Here is a 14,405-nt window from a genome sequence, read left to right as displayed (position 1 = left end):
GTAGTAGTAGTAGTAGGAGTAGGTGTAGTAGGAGTAGGAGTAGGAGTAGGAGTAGGAGGAGTAGGAGTAGGAGTAGTAGTAGTAGTAGTAGTAGTAGGTGTAGTAGGAGTAGGAGTAGGAGGAGTAGTAGTAGTAGTAGTAGTAGTAGTAGTAGTAGTAGTAGTAGGAGTAGGAGTAGGAGTAGTAGTAGTAGTAGTAGTAGTAGGAATAGGTGTAGTAGGAGTAGGAGTAGGAGGAGTAGGAGTAGTAGGAGGATTAGGAGTAGTAGAGTTTACTTACCCCTCTTACAAGCTCGCCAATCATTCCATTCCATGATCCATCACGACGTTGGCTACCATACAGCCCATCTCTGACTCTCTGTATGACGTAATCGAAATTCGCTTGGTCTGCTACCAGCTTCAACAGATCAACCATGAAACCTTCATAGACATCTGTATCCTTTTCTATTACAAACGGACTGGTCTAGAAATAAACAACAACAACAGGCAACAACAACAACAAAAACATCATCTATATTGTTGTTGTCGGTTTGTAGGGAGGGGATGCACGTTTTACAAAGAAGAGCACATAACATATTCCATGATATAGGCATTATTATCTAGGTACGTGCAGTTAACCATGATATAGGCATTATTATCCAGGTACATGCAGTTAACCGATATAGGCATTATTATCCAGGTACATGCAGTTAACCATGATATAGGCATAATTATCCAGGTACATGTACATGCAGTTAACCATGACATAGGCATTATTATCCAGGTACATGCAGTTAACCATGATATAGGCATTATTATCCAGGTACATGCAGTTAACCATGATATTACATAATTATACATCAACGTCAGTACTACGTATTTAACCGGGACATTATAGAAAGAGGGTGCTGTCGGGTTACTTCTTATAGTGTGTGTATTAGTAGTTACTATGTGAAATACTTGTTATCGGCGAAATGAAAATGATCAGTGTAAAGGTATTTAGTGTTAACCCTAGGATTATGTTTGTATTAGAGCGGACATCTTCCGTCTTTTCGAAATAGAGATATCTCGGACTGAGAGGGCGATCATAAAGTTCAAATGTCCGTCTAGCTCTCGAGCGACACAGTACTCGGGCTGCCCAGGATACCAATACTGACATATCACGCCATGGTACGTGTTGTCCTGCCCGTGAGCAGGCGTACTAAAGACCTCATATAAAAATGAAGATAATTGTGTGTGTCCCGTTTTGTCAGTGTTTTCTTATAATGTCCTACGCCATGAGTCACAGTTATATATTAGCCGGAAGTTAATTGTTTTTAAGGAATGAATTAATGGATGAATGAATGAATGAACGAACGAATGACACCCCAGAACAAAAACACATGGGCTGTTGGGTGTGAAACAAATGTGTATGATGATCAAATTTAATATAAGAAGTCTAAAATGATTAATAAAAACAGTGTCGACGGCTATGAAAGAGTAACATTTATGAAAGACACAATGAAGCATATTAACATTAAATACCCAAAATAAACTATAATGCAATACAATACAATACAATACAATACAGTACAATACAGTACAGTACAGTACAGTACAATATAATATAATATAATATAATATAATATAATATAATATAATATATAATATAATATAATATAATATAATATAATATAGAATACTCAACGAGCTTTCCTGTCATACTATTTTTATGAAACGAGTGAACAGTTTTGGTATTTGGCGAGCGAAAGCGAGTCAGATACCAACACTGTTCACGAGTTTCATAAAAATAGTAAGACAGGCAAGCTAGTTTAGTATTTTATTTATTACAAACCAACTGCAAACAAGCCGCAATGTAGCCCGAGTACTCTGACTGTAGAGGGCTAGACGGACATTTGGACAGATATTCAGCCCTTACAGTTGGAGACCAAGCTATATAATTTTCTTTCAGTCTCTGCCCAACAAACGGTAGTCAATGATTCCAGCTCTAATACCACAACAATCCTAACTTTGACGTCAAATACCGTTACACGGATAATTTTCGAGTTACTTGATTTAAAAAAAATCCACATATTAATCACTAATACACACACTACAGAAAGAAATCCGACAGCACCCACATTTAGCTAAACTTCGGGACACTCCGACGCCAGAATTGGGTCAGCAAGTGATCTACGTCACACGTAAACTTAAACGACGTCACAGGAGCAACTAGACATCATCAATGTACGCATTAGATTTTGGCGCGAAGTTTGTATTAATTGTTAGTCAATGAGGTTTTGAAATTTACAATAATGACTGAATTGTTGATCGGACCAGAAAATATTGAGTTAAGTGAATGGGATTGACTAGATGTGACGCTGACATTTTATACATTGGGCCGTATATAAAAAAAAAGAGTAGCAGGTCAATGACATCGTTCTGGCTTCATACACAATAGGCCAATTCATGGCCATATTTCATAATGGTACACTTGTAAATTACATTATTTTGTACATACACGGTTAGATACGTTAATAATATTTGAACAAAACACTTTCAACAGCAAATTTGCACTCAATCGTTTCTAGCGTTCTGAAAAAGGACGCTTCATGCACCCAGTTTTATTTTATTACAGGGAGATGCAAAATGACGTCATTTGAATACCGACGTCATTCAAATTAAAACATTTACCACGCCATCTGCGTGTGCCAATAATACACTAGTTAGATATTGGGTAATTGTTATGACATGAGTAATATCTTACACTGTAATATAATATAATATAATATAATATAATCTAATCTTTAAAAGAACCCCAACCCAAAACATACCCAAAATAAATGTTATATAGTCAGATCATAAAACAACTGTGTATAGAGCTGTGGTAAACAAACCAATAATGCACCGAATTATCAAAACAAAACGCAAAACATATTTGGAAAAAAACACACATACAAAACATTAAAAATAATACACGCTGTGGTCAGACCATGGAGACAGTGCATGTTGCTGAGGTAAACAAACCAGTATTGCACACAATTAGTAACACGAAACGAAAAATATACTTGGAAACATTATCACAGATACTTATAGAACTCATTTTAATGTTTCCAGGAATATATACTGAACAAAATGAGAAACTTCCGCTAACTTTGCTTGAACATAACTTGATGAAAACAAACCGGGGGAATAATTGTTATATATGCGTTTAAAGAGTGTTCCATGATGCATCGTTTGGTGCAAAAATAATGGCCATAGGTTAACAGAAACTAGGAGAAATTTTGACCAAGTGTGGTAGGGGTTAAACACAAAAAAAAACCCCACTTAATAACGGGTATGACCACCTCTTAAATTGACCACTGCAGTGCACCGCAGGCGCATAGAATTGACTAAAGTGTTGATTTCTGCCTGTGCAATATTGTTCTATTCCTGAATGAGCGCTTGACGAAGTTCGTTGACGTTAGCGGGTGGGTTGGGACGACGCCTCAATCGTCTGTCCAGACTATCCCATACATGCTCGATGGGGTTGAGATCAGGACTTTTAGCGGGCCAGTCATCAATAAAATCAATGTTATTTGTCCTAAGAAAATTTACAGTGTCTTTAGCTGTATGAGAGGTGGCATTATCATGCTGAAAAATCGAGATGTTGGCGTTGTTATGGAACAGAGGAATGACGTGATGAGCGAGAATGTCATCGCGGTAACGTTGAGCATTTAAATTGCCATCAATGACGACTAGTGGTGAACGATAACCATGGGCAATGGCTGCCCAGACCATGACACAACCCCCACCCCCGAAACGATCTCGTTCAAGAACACAACAGTCAGCATAGTGTTCATTTCTCCTACAGTAGACGCGCACCCTGCCATCACCACGTTGTAAAGAAAATCTGGATTCATCCGAAAAAAGAACGGTATTCCAGCGTCGCCGTATCCACGAGTGTGTACACGTGCCCAATTAAGACGATTTAGACGATGACGTTGCGTTAAAACGCATCCGACGTAAGGACGTCGTGCATGTAAACCGTTCTCCCGCAGACGATTACGAACAGTTTGCCCACTGATTCGGTTATTATGGAGCCCAGGTGTGTTAGCAGCAGTAGCAGTGGCAGTTTGGAATCGATTGCGCAAATGCGTGTTCATGACGTGGCAAGTCGTTGGTGCTTCCTGTCGTTCGAAATCTTACGCGAAGATTTCGTATCGCTCGACTAGAACTCCCAACATGCCTTGCAACATCTTCTGTCGACATGCCAGCATCAAGCATGCCAATCGCCCGTTCGCGTAAATTATTGGGTATTCTTGGCATACTAAGTAAGACAAGTAAAACAAATTGACCGAATACTACACGGGACATGTCGAACCATGCATGCACGTGCAAATTGAATTTCACGTTGTTGACGATTAATAGTGCAAAAATAATCGATAAAATTCATGAATCCTGATAATACAGCTCAAGGCTAATACTACCTATATAATTTCATTACACAATGAATTCTTTAACACAACAAATACTATATGTACAAATCGGAAGTTTCTTTTTTTGTTCAGTATATATGTGCTGTATTAGCCACCCTCAAGAAAAACCCCGAGCTTGTTGCCACCCCTGCATGAGGAAGAGCACTGGAAGGGGAAACATAGGATGACCCGTGAACAAAACAAAAATAAATATTTTGCCATCTTCATCGCCTTACCACTACAGTTGTCACTCGGAGGGTCATATGTCGAATGTCCATGGCCATATGTACTGCTCCGTCGCTTGGTTGTTAAGTGTATCTGTGAAAGAGAAACCGAAAATTGAATTAAAATTTAGACTTCAAAACGTACTGTCGTTCACAAAAAGCTACAATCTCGGGTCACCATATTATAATATCATGCTAGACTCATACTGTCAACTGCCAGCAGAAAGTTGGCCAAATCGACAATCTCGTCATGTTTATTCTATTTATTCTGTATTTTTCTCTAACGCCGTTGTGGAACGGCCTGGGTGTTATACAGTTCTGTTCTGTTCTGTTGAGTTGTAATGCGCGCATAGACTAAAGTACTGTCGGAAATAGAATAAAAATGATTTTCGTCGATTACTTATTACACAAGTAAATATTTTGTAAATATCTATTTAATGATTCTCTACCCAATTTAGCATTTACTTGTTTGGGCTCTCATTGATGTATAAGGTGGTGTTTACTCTTGAAATTAAAAGAAAGATGTCAGTAAACAGGTGATTTGTGCACTTTATTGGAAGAGACTATAAAAAAATTGGTCAACATGTGTCAATTTCATTGCTGTTACAATATGTGAAGGACTGTTTCTGATCATGGTTTACCCCTATCCCTCTCAAAAACTAAATTCTTTGTAGTCATTTATAAGTAACTTTTGAGCAAAACTGTAAAGAACCATTCTGAGTGTGTGATCTATTATACCGGTATTAAAGGTACTATCTCAATGTCGCATTGTTGTTGCAAATCATTTTCTTAATAAGATTTTGATTTAACATTTAAAGAAGACACCTTTAACTATATGTCCATAAATAATTATAAGAAATAATTTTATCTACTGGTAGAAAATAATTTTTTTATTGGAGAATCTTTATCACAATCAGATGCTCACATATAACTATGATATAGCACCTTTAAGTGGTTGCAAGATTGTGTACATTTCTAATGTACTTATATTGAATTTATATTCATTAAATGTGTTTGTTATAATTAATAATTTATGCTGCAATTTGAAATAATCAGTTAACTTGCATTTTTAAATTAAAAGTTTTTTAAGGGTAAAGAAATTGACACATATGATCAAAATGTGTTATAGTCTGTTCCAATAAAGGTCACAAATCACCTGTTTACTTACATTTTTATTTTAATTTCAAGAGTAAACACCACCTTGTACATCAATGAGAGCCAAAACAAGTAAATGCTAAATTAGGTAGATAATCATTAAATAGGTATTTACAAAGTATTTACTTGTCAGTTTAACATAAAATAAATAATTGACGAAAATAATTTATTTCCGACACTACTTTAGCAACAAATGTCGGCCCAGATTCATGATTTGAATCGGAATAACGGGCGTCGTAGAAGTCGTATACGACGAGAATCGAGTTGTAAGAGCGCTGAAACTAACAACTTGAACGTCGTAGAAGTCGTGACAGCTGAAAGTTGGCCAACTTTCTGCTGGCAGTTGGTAGTCTGAGACTAGCATTATATTCTACTTTGCAAAATACAAACACAACTACTGTTCTAATAAGTATATCCCTGTGTTACCACTAGCAACATCTATCGTCAAACTACTTAATATACACGTAGGGAGGCAGGATCTGGCTTAGTCGGTAGATATCCACCTGAAGTGCTAGGGTCGAAGGATCGAAACCTTGGTGGACCCATAAGATCGGGGTTTTCCCGTCCCAATCAGTGACCCATGACTGGAACATCAGCGGCCGTGATATGTGCTGTCCTGTCCTTGGAAAGTGCATATAAAAGATCCCTTGCTGCTAATGGAAAATATAGTTGGTATCCTCTGAAGACTTCGATTAAAAGGTTCCCAAACGTTTAACTAACAGCAACACAAAATAATAAAATAGCGCCCCTTCCCTTCTGAATGCTAAAATAAAAAAGTATCTATAGAGAATACTAAACGACTTTTTGTGAGTTCAAAGATAAAGTTTGTTTTGTTTAACGACACCACTAGGGCACATTGATTTATTAATCATCATCGGCTATTGGTTATCAAACATTTGACAATTTCCCATTAACAGCAATGGATCTTTTATATTCACCTTCCTACAGATAAGATAACACATACCACGGCTTTTTATACATCAGTCGTGGTGCACTGGCTGGAACGAGAAATAGCCCAGACGAACGCTTTACCAGTAGGATACGTCCCGCCCATTCATATCACAACGAGTGTTTCACATCCGATAGCCGATGACTACTAAAACAGTGTGCTCTAGTGGCGTCGTTAAAAAAAGAAACATGTTTTGTATCACCAGAGCACCGTGTTTTGAAAATGTCTAAATGTTACCATTCGTATAAACTTGGTTGTAAAAAAAACCCCGAGGAATACTCACACACAAGAAAGCGCTGTCCGATACGTCAACTGTCTAACTTGCTAGTGACCAAGGCACGAGCTCGTAATTACGAGGAGGAAATTACATATAATAGGGATACATTTTACGTGTACATAGGTCATGCGCACAGTTAACATCGTTTATGATTATTACAATATTATATCCGAACGATGACATTATCTGACGGGCGAGGATAACCATGTATATGTTACTTTGATTTTCAAGGGGTGCTTTATATATTTTGAGAGTTGGGGAAGTGCGAATTCCCCTCATCCCCGCATCTAAAACCTGTGAGTGCGGGATTTAGCTCAGTCAGTTGAATGCTCGCTTGTGGTCCTTGCGTCGCAGAATTGAAACACATCGGTGGATCCATTCAACTTATAGTTTTTTCCACGTTCCATTCAGTGCAATTCAACTGGTCAAAGGCCGTGGTATGTGCTTTCCTGCCTGTTATAAAATGCATATAAAAGATCCCTTACTGCATTAGGAAAAAAACAACGGGTTTTCTCTGATAACTACGTGCCAAACAGCCGATGATTAATTAATCAATGTGCTCTAGTGGTGTCGTTAAACACAACATACTTTAACGGAAACCTCTGAATAATGTGACACTCTTGTGGACCATTGTATACATGTATTATGCGACTTTGAATAAACAAAGCGTGCTGAGTTGTCTGAAAGGTCAAGAACGATAACCTTTAACAATAAAATCATCAATATTTGTTTTCTCTTCCTAACTGCTGTAGGGTGTTGTTCAACCAAGAGTATGACAGCTAATAATATGATTATTTAGAAAATGTTCTAACGTTGTTGTTTTTTCTTTCGCCCAAAGCTTATTTTATCATCTGACTCATTCACCCTCTGTTTAAAGTTATAACGCCAATTTCCCAATTTATTCTGACATTTACCACAATCACTAATTTGTCTCTTCCGTCACCCAACAGCCAATGCGTATTTTTGTGCTGTTTTCCTAAGCTGCATTTTGCGTACCACAGTATATCATTTTAAAATATCCTTTATGTATGACACTTTAACCAGATTATTTGTCCTGTGTGTGTGTCTCTCTGTGTATGTGCGTGTGTGTCTCTCTGTGTGTGTGCGCGCGCGTGTGTGTGTGTGTGTGTACGTACGTACGTACGTACGTGTGTGTGTACGTACGTACGTACGTGTGTGTGTGTGTACGTACGTACGTACGTGTGTGTGTATGTGTGTGTGTCTGTGTGTGTGTGTGTACACGTACGTACGTGTGTCTGTGTGTGTGTGTGTCTCTGTGTGTGTGTACACGTACGTATGTGTGTGTGTGTGTCTGTGTGTGTGTGTGTGTACGTACGTGTGTGTGTGTGTGTGTTGATCTACGACATCTATTATAATCAAACTGAAATCTCTTTGCAGCATCCTCATAAGGTAATCAGCAGCCATGAATTTGAGCAAAGTACATGTACTCGTATCATAAATTTGCAAATTCGTAAAGGATTTTTAAATATGATGTACTGTGGTGAGCAGAATACAGTTTAGAACAGCAAGTAGCAGAGACGTGAATGATTATGTGAAATCACCTTTATTATGGACATACACACATCTAGTGTTCTTTTCAGAGGTGGTCTGTGTATACAGGCTAACTGGTCAGTATTGTTCATTCTTCAAGCTACTAAGGGGGTGGGTGTGGGGTGTAGGTGGACGGGGTGTTACTCAGTGGGAAAGCGTTCGCCTGAGGTGCTACGATATCCCCTTTGTGAATTCGGGTTATTTCCAGTACTAACCAGGCTAGTTTTTTACGACACCGCAACATTTTCCCATTAGTAGCAAGGGATATTTTATATGCACCATCCCAGACAGGATAGCACATACCACGGCAAGGGATATTTTATATGCACCATCCCAGACAGGATAGCACATACCATGGCAAGGGATATTTTATATACACCATCCCAGACAGGATAGCACATACCACGGCAAGGGATATTTTATATGCACCATCCACAGCCTTTGATGTACCAGTCTTGGTGCACTGGCTGGAACGGAACCGTACTAGCCACGACTGGTACTTCAGAAGCCATGGTATATACTATGGCAAACTATATATATACGAGAGATTTGAATGCAGCTGGTTTCTTGTGTGGAAATGTTCATATATTAGCCGTAGTTTAAAATGGACTAAGATGTTGTTAATCGAACATTCCTTTCTTTTTATTCAGGCTAATAGTACAGCTGTGTGTGGGATTGCATGATAGAATGTATGATCACATTAACAGTACATACACATACACTTTATGTCCGAACACGCACACGCACGTACGCATGCACATGCGCGCGCGCTCGCATACGTACACGATAAAGTTTGTTTTGTTTAACAACACCAGTAGAGCACATTGATTTATTAATCATCAGCTATTGTATGTCAAACAATTGGTAATTCTGACATATTGTCTTAGGGATGAAACCCGCTATATTTTCATATTAGTATATATGCATTTTCCCACAGACATGATAGCACATACCACGACCTTTGATACACCAGTCATGGAGCAATGGCTGGAACAACAAATAGTCCAATGAGCCCAACGACGGAGATCGATCCTAGATTGGCCGCAATTCAGCCGAACACTTTACCACTGAGCTATTTCTCGTTCCAGCCAGTGCAGCACGACTGATATTGAAGAGGCCGTGGTATGTGCTATCCTGTAGTTGGAATGGTACATATAAAATATCTCTTGCTACTAATGGAAAAATATACCGGGTTTTCTCTCTAAGGTTGTCAAAAATAACAAATATTGGACATCCAATAGCAGATTATTAATAAATCAAAGTGCTCTAGTTGTGTCGTTAAACAAAACAATCTTTTACCACTGAGCTACGTCCCGCCCCAAACGTACTTGTACACAGACCCGTAGAAATATTTGTGAGGTCTGTCTTCACACCACAATGTGTGTATGATGTGAGGCAATTAGGGCCATTTATAAAAAACAGAAAGATCTTTGTTGTATAATCGGACATTCTGAAGCAGAAATTTAATTTCGATGACTCTGTTTAGGAACATTACATTTTGAGCTGTATTAATGACATCATGGTGTTTTGTTTTTTTAAAAATTAAAATCCAGACGGATACCGATCCCTTTACGTTTCAACTGGAGAAGTTTTAACCAGGACAAGAACATCCTTTTCAATTAGTCGTTCATGTGTTGAAGTAACCACATCGTACACTACCTAGCCTTACTTTAAAATGTGCTATTACGTTTCCTCTCCTTTCTTTTGCTACCTAGTTAACTTTCGTCGTCGCAAGGGTTAATGGAGCTGATAACTCTCGGACGTTCGTACACACGTCATATTAAAATTTAAGCACGCTGTCTTGGGTCCATATTTGAGCCACATACCATGCTAGAAGTTAATCGTTAGCCAACAGAGAGAGGTGGAATTGTCCTGGTCCCCCAACGTAATTGTGGAAATTACCATGGGACACTGGAGCACAAACCCATCCCTTGGTAGCTTTAAAGTCGATAGTGATTAGTGAGATGGATTAAGAGAGAGAGAGAGAGAGAGAGAGAGAGAGAGAGAGAGAGAGAGAGAGAGAGAGAGAGAGAGAGAGAGAGAGAGAGAGAGAGAGAGAGAGAGAGAGAGAGAGAGAGAGAGAGAGAGAGGGGTTATTACAAGAGTGTTTTTCAGTATCGTCAGTATCATATACTGAAACACAATGAAAACGCAAAAACAACTTTTCATTGTAAATAACGACACACTATTAATGAATTGATGGATAATGTAATATGACATTAATGACGGGTATTCATGAGATACATTCACATGGAAACATGGCCAGTTATCATCAGTAATCGAGTTGCATTCGTAATCGAAAAGTTCAACCCCCCCCCCCCCCCCCCCCCCCCCCCCCATATCAAGGTCAGTATCTGGTGTGTCCACCATTGGCACGTGAACATGCGTGAAGACGACGGGGAAAGGATTGGCACAAACATCTCAAATAAGCCACAGGAATGTTCCTCCACTCCTCCTGCAATGCCTTTGCAAGCTAAGCGACGTTACGCGGTGGTGGCTGGCGGTGACGTATACGAGGTCCTAACTCATCCCACATGTGATCAATTGGGTTCAAATCCGGTGAAACGGCGGGCCAGTTCATAACGGTGATACCGGCTTGTTGCAGGAATGCCTGGGTAATTCTTGCAGTATGTGGACGGGCATTGTCTTGTTGAAACAGAAGGGAACCTCCTGGTCTTCGGTGACAGCGTAAAAGTAGCTGGAGAACTGGTCTTAGAATAACGTCAACATAACGCTGGGCTGTAAGGGCATCGTGGACAATGATGAGATCACTCCTGAAATCACAATTGATTGCCCCCCATACCATCAGACAACCGCCGCCAAACCGATCACGTTCCCTCACACATCCGTCAGCGTACTGTTCATGGAGTCTCCTGTACACATGTGCTCTTCCATCGGCAAACGAGACAGAGAAACGGGACTCATCTGAGAAAACAATGCTCTGGTAAAAGGCTGGTGGATGATTACCATTCTGGAGAGCAAACTGCAGTCTCGCAGCACGATGTCGCGGTGTCATGATGTTACCGATGTACGGACGTTTGCATCTGAGTCCAGCCGTTCTGAGTCGACGGATGACCGTCATCGGATGGATAGACCTTCCATGACGTCCTATCGTGTTGCTTGCTGTCATCGTCGCAGTTCTGAACCGGTCACGGAGGTGGTGTCGTCGAATCTGCCGATCTTGGCGTGGAGTCGTAACGGGACGTTGACCAGGTCGAGGTCGATCACGGACACTCCCGGTCTGTTGATGACATTCAACAAGTCGTCCAATAGTTGATGGATGGACTCTGAAGGTCCTAGCAACTTGGCTTTGCGAAGTTCCCCCATGAACCATGCCCAACGCTCGCTCCCTTTGTTCTTCTCGGAGTTGTGGCATTCTTAATGTGATGAGGAATATGACACCGTTACGTGACGTTTATGTGTCCACATACTGGTATTTCACGTGCATTGCATGCAGCATGATTGAGAATGTAGTAAACGCATTTCACACCATTTTGTGTGTTTCTGCTATTTTATGTGTAACGAGAACAAAACCAGGAATAAAACCCAGAAAAAAGTACCAATCAATGTCCTTACATCAAAATAAACCAGTGCTTAAAGTTTTTTGTTTTCTAAACGCTGGACAGCTTTCAGTGTAAAATTGCTATTGAGATGTTTTAATTTGATGACTATGAATGCATACGTCAATTATGGAGTGTCACCCAAGTACGTTTGCTTACATGTCAATAAACCTAGTGCCGTGACCTCGATTAATTTACATCTAATTTACAAAGTTATCAAATTCTTTAAGTATGTGATTTGAAAAATATCACATACTTTGATTGCACTGAAAATGTTAGATATTATATGATATATATGTTAAAAATAAGTAGGGGATATTCCATTTTAAATATCAATGATTATATTTAAAGAATGAAATGAGATATAAAACTCAAAATTAGTACACAATGTGCGTTAATGTTCCCATTCAAAGAGCTTGAAAAAACGCACAGATTGTTTTTATCGCGAAACACGTCACGTGACATTGCACACACGAAGGGTATGCTTTGAAATTGAACACTTTGTTTGTGTGTAAGTTGTGTGCACACTGTGGCAATATTCTTTCTTGTTTGTTACTGGAACACTAAATCATAACCTTGCTGTCACATTCTTTACAACATTGTGTAACTTTTCAGCAACGTCAGGATCGTCTCAGGGCATACTTCAAATTGGCACCACCCAGTGAATTGTGGCCCGTAGACTTAATGTGTCACAATCAGTCATTAGCCGATTGTAAGTCCGATATCAACAAACCAGAAATGTAGATGATCGTCCCCATTCAGGACGGCCAAGAGCCGCAACTCCGGTTCAGGACCGCTTCATTATGACTTACACGTTGAGGAATCGAGGTCAATCTGCCAATCAAATCGCAAGAGAACTCCGTGTTACAACTGGTGTTACAGTATCTGGTCAGACTATTCGTAACAGACTGCATATAAGTAACATTCACGCATGTCGACCCTACGTTACCCCACATATGACTGCGAGACATATTGCTGCCATACATCAATGGCGTACACATCGTAGACATTAGGCTCAGGCCTCAGACCACAATTAATTTCACTATGTATTCTCATGTAGCCCCAGTGGCTGTAGCACTTTTATTAATTTCACCAGGCCATTAGCATTTCACGGGAAACATTACCTGCCTGGGCCCATTGAACACTCGAAAGGACGACATCTGTTGTCCAGCTCTTTTCCGCGTTATATCACTGTAAACAAACACACGTGGGCTAAGGGACCGAATCACACCCATTTCTCTGCATTTTACACAAATTTTGCATGACTTCAATGTGCTCTGGGGGACATTATGCAGTATCCAGTGTAAACCAAGTGCACATATTCACTAACTGCATCCTCTTACCTGTCAAACCCAGTGTAACAATCCAGTATACTAAGCAGCTCCCCAGCCATTAATCACATCACAAGAAAACTATATTTTCTCGCATTAGTTTCCGTATTTTGGACAACCAAATGGGTGGATAACTCTAGTCTGAGACCTATCAGACCAAAATTGTTTTCACCATGACACTCAAACTCACATATGGCATTTAAATACATATGTCAAGTTGCATACAGGCTATAAAAATAATATTTGATACCAAATATGGCTATTGGAGCCTGTGAAATGGGGGACTGCCTGTGCCGCAAAAGGCGGCAATCTGCATCAAATTATTCCCAATAGTGGACTAGTAATTATGAAATAACTTTAAAAGTTACAGACATTTTTCTGAACAACAAAAAGAAACTTGCTCCTTATTGTGTTCTCTGCAATTGAAATATAGCAGTTGGCAGGAATATGATTTTTTTCAAAAAGAAATTCAATTTAATTTAAATTGATACATTTTCAAAAAAAATATTCCCACAAAGTTCTCTTTTTAAACAAAATTTAATCTTTAAAACTGTAAAATTTTGGATACTGCACACAGTCAATATATGCCAATTACAAATTAGGACTGCTCGAGTGTCATTCTGGTGAGGGTAATTAGCAAGGTGTCTGCACACCGTAACAGGTCACACCTGAATGCAGAGGACAGGGCACCAGTCTGCAAAGATGCAGTACCGAATACACAGTGAACAAAAAAAAGCTGTCAACTGCCACTGCACTGAAATGTTTTAATGCATCAAAACTGAAAGTGACATCACACATGAACATATATATAAGGGTGGACATGCATACCACAATAAGTATTTCACTGTTTTATACACTACGAGTCACATCCATGGAAGGCAATACAAGACGAAAGACACAGTTCAAGAAGGGACATGCACCTTGGAATGAGGGTGCAACTCTGC

The 14,405-nt window shown here is 39.4% G+C and overlaps 1 protein-coding gene across 1 annotated transcript in view; it reads right to left on the bottom strand.

Annotated features, from left to right (window-relative positions):
• The window catches only part of LOC121367454 (glutamate receptor 4-like), a 19,948-nt gene extending 12,868 nt beyond the window's left edge, over positions 1–7,080 (bottom strand). Inside the window, exons 1-3 of the mRNA XM_041491633.1 lie at positions 7,026–7,080; positions 4,651–4,732; positions 280–462 (exon numbers count right to left, since the gene is read on the bottom strand). Of these exons, the coding sequence (XP_041347567.1) occupies positions 280–462; positions 4,651–4,698 (231 nt within the window). The 5' untranslated portion in view covers positions 4,699–4,732; positions 7,026–7,080. The remainder of the gene's footprint in view (positions 1–279; positions 463–4,650; positions 4,733–7,025) is intronic.
• Between the last annotated feature and the right edge of the window lie 7,325 nt (positions 7,081–14,405).

This window comes from Gigantopelta aegis, chromosome 3 (genome assembly GCF_016097555.1).
Source record: "Gigantopelta aegis isolate Gae_Host chromosome 3, Gae_host_genome, whole genome shotgun sequence".
Classification (NCBI taxonomy): Eukaryota; Metazoa; Mollusca; class Gastropoda; order Neomphalida; family Peltospiridae; genus Gigantopelta; species Gigantopelta aegis.
Note: the sequence above shows the minus strand (reverse complement) of the source record. Positions and strands in the feature narration are given on the sequence as shown.